The following is a 12,795-nucleotide window of genomic DNA, read 5'->3' as shown; positions in this document are numbered from 1 at the left end:
CTTTTTGTTTTGTTTCAATTTCACTGTTTCAAGCTCAAAACGCTTCGAAACAGCTTCAGAATTAAACATTTGGTGAAATTTCTCATGGCCGTACTAAGTACTGTCTTGAATATGGCCCTCTTGTGGCAGTTCCCTTGTTGACAATAGTTTCAAAGTTTATATTCATTACATAATCCATCTTACTTTGGCAGTCACATTTCATATATGCCTTCCATCTAAGGAACTTAAAGTGTTTTATTAAATTTTGATTGAGTAAAGTTTTTTGATGCCTCTTAATACTCCTATGAGGTAGATAGGATGAATCTTAAATGCATCCTAAACTTCTATTAAATTGTTCCAACTGATTTTAAAAAACAAGGAAGTTAAGGGATAGCTGAAACCTCCCCCTTCAGTTTGAACACATGCTATGGTACTTAAGTGCTGTATGCACATAGCACATAGGTCACATACTGTTCTCCAGGTCCCTCCAAAACTTAAACAGATTGTAGTGAGTTAAAGATAAACCCTAAATCCAGCTGCTTCTGGATTATTCCAGGAATAATGGTCACAAGCTGGCAGAGGGTAGGTTTAGGTTAGATATCAGGAGGCGCTACTTCACGGTCAGGGCGGCTAGGGTCTGGAACCAACTTCCAAGAGAAGTGGTGCAGGCTCCTACCCTGGGGGTGTTTAAGAGGAGGTTAGATGAACATCTTGCTGGGGTCATTTGACCCCAGTATTCTTTCCTGCCATGGCAGGGGGTTGGACTAGATGATCTGCTCAGGTCCCTTCCGACCCTAGAAACTATGAAACTATGAACCCTGTATAGAAGTGTTACCTTGCTTCATGGTATATTATTATGCACAAATGCAATCTGAAAAGGGAAATGATGGGAATGATTCTGTTGCAGGTCTCCAGTGTGCATAGAGGAGAAAGCTCTCCATACTCTTGCCTACCTCTGTGATGGTGATGCAAGAACTGGATTGAACGGACTTCAGCTGGCTGTTCAGGCCAGATTAACTGCAGGAAAAAGCTCTCATCAAAATAGTATGCGCATGTATCCTGCAGATACAGTTCTTATAACAGAAGAGCATGTGAAGGAAGGACTACAACGGTCTCATATCCTTTATGACCGAGCAGGTGAGCATGTAAATTAGCAGCTTTCAAGGTAGTGCTATCCAGCAAGAACTACATAATTTAATAACTAAAGGTTACATCATTTAATACAAATATGAATACCCATTAATGTGAATGATTTGTTTTAGCTGGTATAGGTTTAAAAATGAGTCTTGAAGAGGTTTTTTACCTTTAGAGAGGGTCTGGATTTATTTCCCCACCAAAAAAGCCATCAGTGGGCTCCCTGGCTACATCTTCAGTCAAACAGGCTCATCTTCCAGCTTATATATGCTATAACTACTGGCACCCACAAATGAGAATCAAATTGAGTTGGGTTTTTTTTTCTTCTCTCTTTCACAGCTCTTTGAGTCAAGTGTATTTTGGGGACAATTCAGAATGCATTTTTATGAGATTATATTGGTTTACACTCAAGCTACCCAAGGTGGAGAATATTGTCACGGACCTTCAACTTCCATGACAGAAATCTCTTCTCCATCTAGAGCCAGTAGGAAGCTATTTAAACCCCAAATGGTGATAGATGAGTGGCCATAGTTGACAGTGGATGCTGTCATTCGCATGAGGCATTCCAAACTGATCTGATTCTCTAGATGTTGTTTCAGATTATGAGGATCATGAAAGTAGGGAGCAGCTTGCATATACTCACATCTGTCACAGAGCATGCTTCCCCTTTCAGATGAATCATTTAGACTTGTGCTGCTATTTATTAACCTTATTTTTTTTAAATGTCTCCTGATTTCTCAAAAGCACATCATGTGTAATAAATCAGCATGCTGTTCTCAACAGGGAGCTGCAGTACATGCCTTTGGGAAAATAAAAGCCTTTAGTTCACTATTTGCTGTGGAAGTTAGTAGGTTGGGTAGAAACCACAATCTGTGAAACACAGGTGTTCAGAGTCATACCCTGGTTCCTGAGCACTGGCTTCATAAGGCCAGCAAGACTTAAGTGTTTCCAGTGTGTGTGACAATCTTTGCTTCCTTCTTTTCTAGTTCTCCCCTGAGCCCTGGAGAAACAGCCTCTTAGGTGATAGACACAATGTAAGGCCTAATAGATTCAACTTGAAAGGCGGATAGCAGGTAGTTGTAGAACCCGCTACTACACACCTGTCCAGACAAGGTTTGCTTCTCATGTGAGCTGCTATGGAAGAACCCTGCTGTCTTTACCAAAGAAGTCTGTGGGTGAGGACAGGTGGAGGGTGGCTGCTTACTGAAAAGTTGTAAGATGTTGTGCATGGAATGGTGGTGTTAAGTAGATGGGGTGGGGGGAATAATAAATGCCACATGTTCCTGGGAAGTATATCAGTTAAATAAATTACTTAACTCTCAGCTTTAAATGGTTCATCTTGAATGTATTGTTCCAGGGCTTTGCTTTGGCTCGGATGATACTTTCTAAAGAACCAGTGTACCGTTTTTAATACAAACATTTTAATACACAATACAGGAAATAGGCGCTCTGAAGTGGTATATATCCCCTTTAACGTAACAAGACTACTTTCTCTTACAGCACTAGTAAATTTCTATATCTTTAATGCTGACTGTGCCAACCTTTTCTACACCAAGATGCCGTGGAACTTTCTTCGCTTCTAGCTAAGATCCCTCTCGTATTTAGGAATGTAGTGAGAGAAAGAGTATCTAATGAGAGAAGAAGGATACTTTAGAGCAGTGTAGTACCTCTTTAACATATTGAACTAGTCGGACTCTGTAGTTCGTATTTTATTGTAATTATTGTGGAGGATGAAAAATGTCTGACCTGGAATCCAGAAATGACATTTTGAATCTGATGTTGCATCTCTATTTTCCAGTAAACAATAGGTAATTTTGGCCAGTACACAGGTCATTAGATACGCTCAGATGTGGTGGAAAAATATTTAGCACTTCAGGTTGTTGTGGTTTTGAAAATATGTATGTATATTTTCATTTGTGGGAAGTTGGAAATCTTCAGTGGCATTTTCATTCTGTTTGGAAGTCCCCAAGCTCTCAAACAAAATGCTGGTTAAAGAATCTGAACAGTTCACTTTATTTTTAGAATTCCTTTATAAGGTAATGCATTTTGTAGTTTATGTATGTCAGGTTGTATATGTGTAATGGTGTTAAAGGATTTCTAATTTGGTACCTGCTCTTACTAAATTCATGACTTGGCAACATTGTGGGTCTCAAACACTGTCCATTTGTACCGTTCTATGCAGTAGTGATGGGAATTACAGATTTAATATTAAGGATTACTTGAGTTTCCTTGTGTTTATATGCTAGAGCTTTGGTAATAGTTGAGTGACTATGCATCTTAGCCTCTAATGATTAAGCCAAGAAATGTTTGGAAAATTGGTTGACTTAATTTTCCAGAAGATCAGATATGCTGGATTATCTTTAATTATGTCACTACTTGAAACTGTGATGAGAGATTTGTAGGGTTTATTTTTAAATTTTATATGATGCTTTCAAGGTTCCTGTTACAAATGAAGGGAAAATGCTGGCCATGAAAGCAATTTTTGGGCAAAGGTCACCTAACCCAGCAGCTCTGATTGAAAAAGGAGGGAGGCAAAAGATACAGAACAGGAGACAAAAAATAGTAATGAATTGAATTGGAGATACAGAAGAATTTGTGGCTGTGATTAGGGAAATGTCAGATTTCACTTACTAGGCTCAGTGTTACATCCAGTTTTTCCACCCTTTGCCAGTTTGTTCTTTCTTTGTGGCCCGATACTCTGAAATTCCGAACATCTCAGTTCCTGCCTATATACATAAGTTCCAGTCCTATGTCCAATTTGTCTTCTTGGAAGGCATCCATTGCCATAGCTTGCTTCTCTCTTAACAACTGATTCAAATATAGACAGCTTAACTATTTCCTTATTCTAAGTTCAAATACGCTCAGATTCATGCCATTTACCTGGTTGACTTTTTTGGATGTGGATTTGGACTATGAAAATGTTGTCTCTACTAGCTGTATCTTAGATTATACTTCTTCTAAAATTTACTTTCTCCCTATCTGGCTGGAATAATCTAGTTGGGGATGGTCCTGCTTTGATCAAGGGGTTGTACTAGATGACCTCCTGAGGTCCCTTCTAACCCTAATTTTCTATGATTCTATCCCATGAAGTATCTTGTATTCTGTGTGATTGAGTGTGGGGACCCACAAACAAATCTGAAGGGTTAAACACATTTAAAGAGTTAAAAGGGGTAGGGCCTTGGTGTACTTCAGCTGCTCCATGGTAAGTATTTTGTGTATGTGGTCATCTGATTTTTTTTTGATGTACTATTAATGTTGATTTAATTGAAAAATATCAAAGATAAAACGTAAGGAAACCCTAGCTTGTGTTAATGCATTTTCAGTCTCTGAATTCATTTAGTCTGAGATATGGTTATTACCTTAGAAATACTCTCAAATTATTAAATTCTTTCATACTTCATGAAGAAGCAAAGTCCATGAATGCATAGTTGTTTAGAAACAGGTTTTACATTCTTTCTTTCAGTTAAGTTCAAGATAAAAAAGATCTCGTCAGCCCTGTTGTTCTGGTTTTTTTGTTGTGTTTGCTGTCCATCCCTTATCTGTAGGCTGACAAGCTTTTCCTTTGATTCAAAAGGGCAGGGACTGTCCTTTTGGATTGTTGTATTGTGCTTAGCATTATGGAAAACTCTGACATGATTCAAAGCTCAATACATTTGAATAATAATGTGTAGGTATACGTTTGAATAATAAGGTGTGGCTGAGTATGGGGGGTTTGTGTGGATGTGTGGGTATGAGGTTTGTGGAGGCAGTGGGGTGTGTAGAGAGGGTGGCTAGAGGGTGTCAGGGGTGTGTGGGTACATGTGTGGGTATCAGGTAGGTGTGGGGGAGAGTGGATGTGTGTGTATGGTGGGATGTACCTGTGGGACCCCCCTTTACAAAACACGGCCCACTACCATTGTGCGTTGCCTCGGCTGCCAGCATCAGCAACAGGCAGTGGAATCTCGGGGTGCTCACAGCCTGCGGCAGGCAGAGCATCCCAGCAGTGCACGGTCCTGGCAAGCCCCAGGACTGCACCTGGCCGGCCCACTGGCTCCATTGCGTGGGGCTCCTATGCCCAAACTGTGCACTGCCAGCCCCCCATGTGATGAAGCTGGTGGTCCTGGTCATGGGGCTCATCCAGGGCAGCAGGGAGAGGGCCAGAGCTATTCCAGCCCCATAGTGCAGGGATCCCCACCATTTCCTATGTCCCATGCGTGGTGGTGAGTAGGGCCGGGTCACCAGCTCGCCCAGATGCCGCCACTCCTCCACCTGCCACCACTGCCACTTCTACCTCTGCTGCCACCCTTCCCTGCCACTTTCCTATTTCCCTCCTGACTGCCCACTGCTGCCACTGCTTCCTGCTTACCACTGCTGCCACTCCCTCTACCCCCTGCTGGCCGCTATTCCCTTACCTGCTGGACCAGGGTCAGTGCTATCCTATGAGCAAGAGTGGGAATGCAGTGTGCTCTACCTCCATGGAAGTGAGCAGGGCTTGGTGCCATGCAAGCACAGCTGGGGCAGCTTGGGGCTGGATCGATGCAGTGAATTTGGTAGGCACCAGCCTGCAGATTAAATTGCTTGGCAGGCCAGATCCTGCCCATGGGCCATATTTTGCTTGCCCCTGGCTTAGATACTGTCCAAACCATTTAAAAAAAAAATGTGGGTTGTAGGGTGGTTCATGGTGGCCAGTCTAATCAAATTTTGGGGGATACTGAATGACAAAAGTAACTTTATGGGGAAGGAAATGGAGAAGTGTGTGTGTGTGTGCATAATTATATAATTTCCTTCATATTTTAAAATATAGTCTCCTGCTCTGTGGTATGTATTTTTAAGTGTTTCTGGGTATGACTACACATTCATTAATGTGCAGTGTCTACTGAGCATTACATTTAGCACTTGCAAAAGGAATTATTAAATAAATGTGCAGTAGGCTACCCCAATTCCATCAGTTTCTCATGATGGTTAATGCGCAGTAGACTAATACTACTGTACTTTATCATAATAGTATAGTTTTAGGATTTAAATGCCTAAATGGCACATGAAAGCATTTGACCAGGGGGGAAAAAAGGGCAAGTGTGCCCCCATTGAAGTCATTACCCAGCCAATGGGTAATGACTTTTTTTTATAAAAAAAAGTTTCTAGATATTTAAAGGCCTTCTTCCTTTTAAGAGACCATGAGGTGTCTCTTCCAAAAGCATGATGCAGGTTCAGCTGCTTAAGTTTCTACATACCAGCTCAAGTTGAAAGCTTGAGTGCTATGGCAGGGCACAGAGGCACTGTTTATGCTGGCATGATAATGACTGTATATCAGTGGGCTCTTTGTGTGGACTACTGTTAAAAATAGATGTCTGAATTCTTGTATGTTTCAAAAGCCCCACGCTTGTGAGCCTAAAATCTGGAAAGAATAAAAATATATGATAATTATAACAACCAAAGAATTGGCTCCCAATCCTGTTGCCATCGATGTCCCTAAGAGACGATGAGTCGGCATTTATCAGATCAGCTAAATGGGCGTTTATACGCATACATTTGTCTGTTCCAAAACGCCAGAGATCCTGTGCATCAGAGCAGACTTGATTAATTGAGTCTGTTCTGTGCGCGAGCTGACGCGCCTGGTGCTGCATTGTATGCATTTGTATAAATGGCAAAATGCACGTCAGCACTGAGAAAATGGTGGCAGTGTGCTTTTGAACTTTTTTACAGCTTGGATGTGTTTTACTTCAGAAGTGTGCTGCCACCATTTTCTCAGTGCTGATGTGCATTTTGCCATTTATTACAAATGCATGCATCAGAGTGCTGGGTGCTTTTAAAAGCATCGCACTGCGGTGCAAACGTGTACAAATCCCCAGTGGTAATAGTTTTGGGCATTTGTGGTCATGGTTTTGGGCTGTAGTTCTCAAGCTAATGCGCACAGTTTTTATCATGCAATGCCTAGCAGTTTTAATGACATGTTCTGATATAGTTGTAAATCTTTTTGGCTGTAGGAGGAAAAGAAATTTAACAGATACCCATGTATGCAGTCAGTTGCCTTACTAGTGCACTTTATATTTATGGCATCTGCAAGCCAAAGCATACTAGGCATTTGGGTGGGAGGGATGAAATGCAGATAATGAGGAACATTAAAACCAATACAATTAAGCAAAAGCCTCTTCTAAGCTTACATATAGATATAACAATTGAAACTGAAACACAGGGTCACGGGGGGGAAAAATGCATATATAAATTATCTCTTTTCCTTTGTTTTCCATAGTCTCATTTGCATTGCAGGAAACTCTTTTGATCCTCCTGTGTGCCCCATTGAAGTCATTAGCCAGCCAAGGTACACATATCAAATTTCAATCATAAGTCCTTCCAGTCCCTTACTTAATCACATTGTTTTATTCCTCTGAGCTCCTGTCAGCTTGTCTGAGTCTTTCTGGCAATGCAAATGCCTACTGCTGGGAATAGAATTTCACGCAATTGTACAAGGCTGCATATACCAATTGTTTCCTCCAGGCTATGTGATGTATATACTACATCTGTTTATTCACTGGAAAGATAAGTTGGTTTGACTTATTCATTTATTTATTTATTTGCCATATAACATTGCAAGCTGATATCTGACATACTGTCCACTGTCTTGCCTAAGTTTCTTTCCATACCTCTCCAGGTTTCCCAGGTTGGTCAATTCTGGCTTAAAAATGTGACTTTCACACCCCCACCCTTGCCTTTCTTCCCATGTTAATAGTTGTAGTCTAACAAATACTATTCAGAGTAGGACTTTTGTTTATCAATTTTAAATTCTTGCAAGTAGCCTTTTGCCACAGTTTTTCTCTCTCTAAATAGGTGAAGAGCATTACAATTGCATATCAGCACTTCATAAATCTATGCGAGGCTCAGATGAAAATGCTTCCCTCTACTGGCTTGCCCGGATGCTTGAAGGTGGTGAGGATCCACTGTATGTGGCAAGAAGGCTGGTGAGGTTTGCAAGTGAGGATATAGGTATGTATTAGCATTATGTGTATGGGAATGTTTTAGCCAGTGTGATAGGCTCATGACTACTGTACTGCCAACGTGCATGTCCCACCTCCTTGGCTATGCTGCACCAAGGTCTACTTGCCCACCACGACTTGTAAAGTGGGATTTTAACCTCTGGAGGTGTTGTTCAGTGGTCTACCAGGAACTCTGGGCAACTGTGTTGGCATGTCTTCTTTTGGTATGTCAGATCTGGTTCCCACTGCAGATGCTTTACTTTATTTTTGCAACAGTTTCCCACTGCAATCAGCGGACCAACTAATATGTGTACTGTTTTGTAGGATAAATACAAGACATCTTTGATCTCTTTTCCTTTTTCTCTTCACTATTTTCTTTCTTATGGCTGTTATGAACTTACCAGTTGTAACCACAAGCTGTTGCCATTGGTCTTTGCATCAATGTTGCTGTCTTCTATGTTTCAAATCATAGATATGATTAGGGTTGGAAGGGACTTCAGGAGATCTAGTCCAGGGTTTCTTAACCAGTGGGATGCATCCCACTGGTGGGACACACAGGTCCTCTAGGTGAGACTCAGGTCATGGTGGCAAAACTGGAAGTGCCATGGTAGGATTTCTGGTTTCACTTTTGCGTGCTTCGATCGGCCAGAGGGGGAACCCCCCTGCCCTGCTCTTTGACTGGCCTCTGAGTGCCCCTCCACTCTTTGACAGGCCTCGGGGGGGGGGGACGCCCCCCTGCTTGCCCACTGGTGGGACCAGGATTTTTTGACTTGATGTAGGTGGGATGTAAGGTGCAAAAGGTTGAGAACTGCTGAAATAGTCCAACCTACTGCTCAAAGCAGGGTCATCCCCAACTAGATTATCCCAGCCAAGGCTTTGTCTAGGTGGGTCTTAAAAATCTCTAGGGATGGAGATTCCACAGTCTCTCAGGGTACCCTGTCCCAGTGCTTTACTATCTTCCTAGTGAGAGTTTTTCCTAATATCTAATTTAAACTTCCCTTGATGCAACTTGAGACCATAGAAGTTAGACTTTTATTAAATACAAAAGCTTTGAGTTTCTCAAATATCCAAAGCCTTAGAGATTTCCAATTTTCTGATTATAGATGCTAAGCAAACAAGTCTTCTTGGCTTGAAGAATTTAGCTCTTCCTAGCTGGCACTCGGCTTTGAGGCACGTAGATGGCTTATGCACCGTGATTCTACAATCTTGTTGACTGTGAATTAGTCATCTCCTTATGTTATCCACAGTTCCAGTATCTGAGATTCTGGTATTTGCAATGCAATTCTGAAATATACACATGCAACCTTCCTTTCAGTAGTAGGTGGCTGACTTGGTAATATAATTGAAAAAATGCGCTGCTTACAGTGGATCGGGGTGTCCAATTAGTGGCATGTGGACCACAGGCTCCTGCCTGACTGCCACTTCTCACTTCTCTCTGGCTGCAAGAGCAGCTAAGGCAGGGGCAGGCAATTATTTCATGACAGGCAGCCAGAGGCAGATAAATATTAATTGTCTAAATTTTTTAGGGGCCCCACAAGCCAGATAGAATGGCCTGGTGGGCTGCATCCAGCCCATGGGTCACATTTTGCCCACCCTTGTACTAGGGGCTCCAGGCTCCTCCTCCCTTCTCTGGTTTTTGCTGCCTACCCCTGCTGCAAGGAGTGAGGTGATAAAGCTGAAGGTGAGGCTGGGGCCACACTGGTGCATGGTGGTGATGGGAGAATGCTTGTATGTGTGCACAGTGCAGTGGTGTGCAGGGTTGGGTGCAGCAGTGTAGTGGCTGCCCATGGAGTGCAGCAGGGGTGTCTGTGCAGTGCAGGAGGCACAGGTCCTGTCTGGCTACATTGCTGTGGTCCACAGGTATGCAGCCCTGCTGGTGTCGCCTATGGGGCATTTGGTCCCCAACCATTTAGTAGCTAGAGACCTCTTTTGTAGATTGTTGATTTTAATGTACTTGTTGTTGATTGTTGATGTAATGTCACTTGATCTTCTTGTTGCAGGACTAGCAGATCCTTTGGCATTACCACAGGCTGTTGCTGCTTATCAAGGTTGTCATTTTATTGGCATGCCTGAATGTGAGGTAAAATCCTCATGTGATTTGGTTGACCAGACATGTATACCTGTTTTAACTAAGTTATTTTTTTTCTTGGCACTCTTGATTTGTTTCCTAAATAAACACAGCCACATAGTTTAATATTCTAATGATATGGACACCTGTTTACTCTGAAGTAAGTTGATTTTATTCTGTGATAGAAATGGAGCAGACACATGATTTATTGCCTTACACTGATGTAGTTCCTCCACTGCAGGGTAAAGTCACTCCTTGAGAGTAAAGAGAAATGGTACAAGAGTGTAAGTTACAGCGGTGTATCGTTTGTCTTCCCTTACTTAGTTTTATCCAGGGAAGAACCTTTTTGCTCACTGTAAACAGGCTGTCTAGCTCTTGAAAGCTAGGCCTTTAATAGTACCTGCTATATTGTGTAGCCCAGGGGTTGGTAACTCCTGGCACGCGTGTCGAGCATGGCATGTGACGCCATTTTGCTTGGCACGCTATAGCCAGCCCCAGCTCCGGGAAGCTGCTGCCAGCGACGGAGCCTGGACTGCTCCCAGTAGGGCTTGCAGCATCCCAGCTGCCTGTTTTGAGCAGCTCGGGATCCCAGCTGGCAGCAGCTCCCCTGAGCCGGGGCGGCTGCAGCCAGGTGGCTCCAAACAGCTGTGCCGGGCTCCTGCATCAGCTGTACACCGGCGTGTGCAGGTGTGCCTCGGAGTGGGTAGTGGGGGCGGGGCCTGAGGCAGCACAGCCCCGGTCTCTCCCCTGCTCCCGGTACAGAGGTGATAAGCCAGGCACAGCTGTTTGTAGCCAAGCCTGGGCTCTAGACAGCTGCAGCTGGCGGGGAAGGGGCTTTGGGTAGGGGGCAAGGGGCAGCAGGGCTGGGAGCAAGGGGCTTTGGGTGGGGGGCAAGGGGCACAAGCAGGGCATCCTGCCATGTACCCCTTGTCCTCATTTTGCTTTTCTGCTATGCCAGCACTCTGGCACCGTCCGAGGTAGGCATTATCGTGTTTTTTGGCACTCCAGCCAAAAAATGTTGCCTATCCCTGGTGTAGCCAATTGATTGTTTGTCTGTTCTTTACTACAAAGAAAAAGATGAAGTGTAGTTCCGGCCTCTTGCGAGCTAAGATTGAGTGCAGGGAGTATCTGAAACCCCGGACCAAAGAGTCTGGGATGAAGGATGCTTGCCTGTAGTATCTGGGGGTATCCAAGCCACAAGACCTCTGGGTTTGGGCCTGCACGTAGGATGCCTGTCAATGGTATCTGAAGTCTCAGGGTGCTAGGTCTGGGATGGAGGAAGCTTGCCAGTTATAGTAATATGGTTTTTGGAATGATTGAGTTCTGCTCAACCAATATGACTTGGAACTGATTTGGCTAATTTGACCTGGAATATGAAATATATTAGTATTAAAAACAGAATTACTTTGTAGTAATTGTACCATTTGCCCAAACCCTAAGTTAAGAACTCCTTTTTTTGGTTTTCAAATACCCATATTATGCAGAAATTTATCATTACTATTTAACATTCATGTTGTTGTAGCACAGAGACCAAGTTAAGGTGCTATGCAATGTACAAATCAGATGATTGTTACTGCCTAAAAGACCTTGCAGTCTAAAAGTCATACCATTTTATGGTGTCTGACTGATGAACTGTAAAGGAAGAAATGGAGATCCTTGAAGTTAGGTTTTTATTTAAACAAAGAGTCTTGGAGGTTCTCAAATATCCAAAGTCTTAGAGATTTCCAATTTTCTGATGGTTATAGAAGCTAAGCTGACCAGTTTTCTTGACTTCCAGAGTCCAGCTTTTCCTAGCTAGTGCACAGTTTTCAGGCACTTGGCTGGCTTATGCCCTTTGACTCCACAAGACTCTAGGATACATACCAATCTAAAAATTGATACCATTTTTGCTCCACGTTTCAGGTTCTACTAGCTCAGTGTGTAGTCTACTTTGCCAGAGCACCCAAGTCTATAGAGATATATGGAGCATACAGCAAAGTCAAAGAATGCCTGAGAAGCCACCAGGGACCACTTCCTCCTGTTCCACTGCACTTGAGAAATGCTCCAACCAGACTCATGAAAGACTTGGGATATGGAAAAGGCTATAAATATAACCCCATGTACAAGGAGCCTGTAAACCAAGATTATCTGCCTGAAGAGCTGAAAGGAATTGACTTTTTTAAGGAAAGAAGGAAGTAAATGTGTTGAAGTATCTTCCCTTTTTATGAAGGATGTGTCTGCATTCAAATGCAATGTCAAAATTATTAAGCCACTGGGCCTATGATGATCCTTTTATGCTTCTGGTTTATAAATGTTTCCATGTGTTTAAAAAATATACAGTAACACAATTTGGGAAGACAAAGGTGAATTGTATTAGCTTAATACCCAAACAATGTGTTTTGCCTATTAAGAAAAATATGCATAAGGCTTAAGAGAAGAAACTGTTAGAAAAGTGCAATGAAAGACTTTTCTTACTAAAAAAAGACCCTGCCTTACTTGCTTCAAATCTTGAGCATATAACTTTTTCCATTTTTTCAATGTATTTCAATAATGAAATTAAATTGCAGAAAATTATAAAATATAAAACAAAATGTAATTACAATGTAATAGTCATGATTATACATTATTTCTGAAATTGTTTTATAAGATTTCATAACCAATAAAGTTGTTCCAAAATACTGAAAA

General features: G+C 42.4%; 1 protein-coding gene across 1 annotated transcript in view; it reads left to right on the top strand.

Annotated features, from left to right (window-relative positions):
• Window positions 1–12,795, top strand: part of WRNIP1 (Werner helicase interacting protein 1) — a 31,891-nt gene extending 19,096 nt beyond the window's left edge. Inside the window, exons 4-7 of the mRNA XM_019542386.1 lie at window positions 887–1,116; window positions 7,918–8,073; window positions 10,064–10,143; window positions 12,034–12,795. Coding sequence (XP_019397931.1) covers window positions 887–1,116; window positions 7,918–8,073; window positions 10,064–10,143; window positions 12,034–12,309 — 742 coding nt within the window. The 3' untranslated portion in view covers window positions 12,310–12,795. The remainder of the gene's footprint in view (window positions 1–886; window positions 1,117–7,917; window positions 8,074–10,063; window positions 10,144–12,033) is intronic.

The sequence above is a fragment of the Crocodylus porosus genome, unplaced genomic scaffold, assembly GCF_001723895.1.
Source record: "Crocodylus porosus isolate Cpor-Errol unplaced genomic scaffold, CroPor_comp1, whole genome shotgun sequence".
NCBI classification, from domain to species: domain Eukaryota; kingdom Metazoa; phylum Chordata; order Crocodylia; family Crocodylidae; genus Crocodylus; species Crocodylus porosus.
Note: the sequence above shows the minus strand (reverse complement) of the source record. Positions and strands in the feature narration are given on the sequence as shown.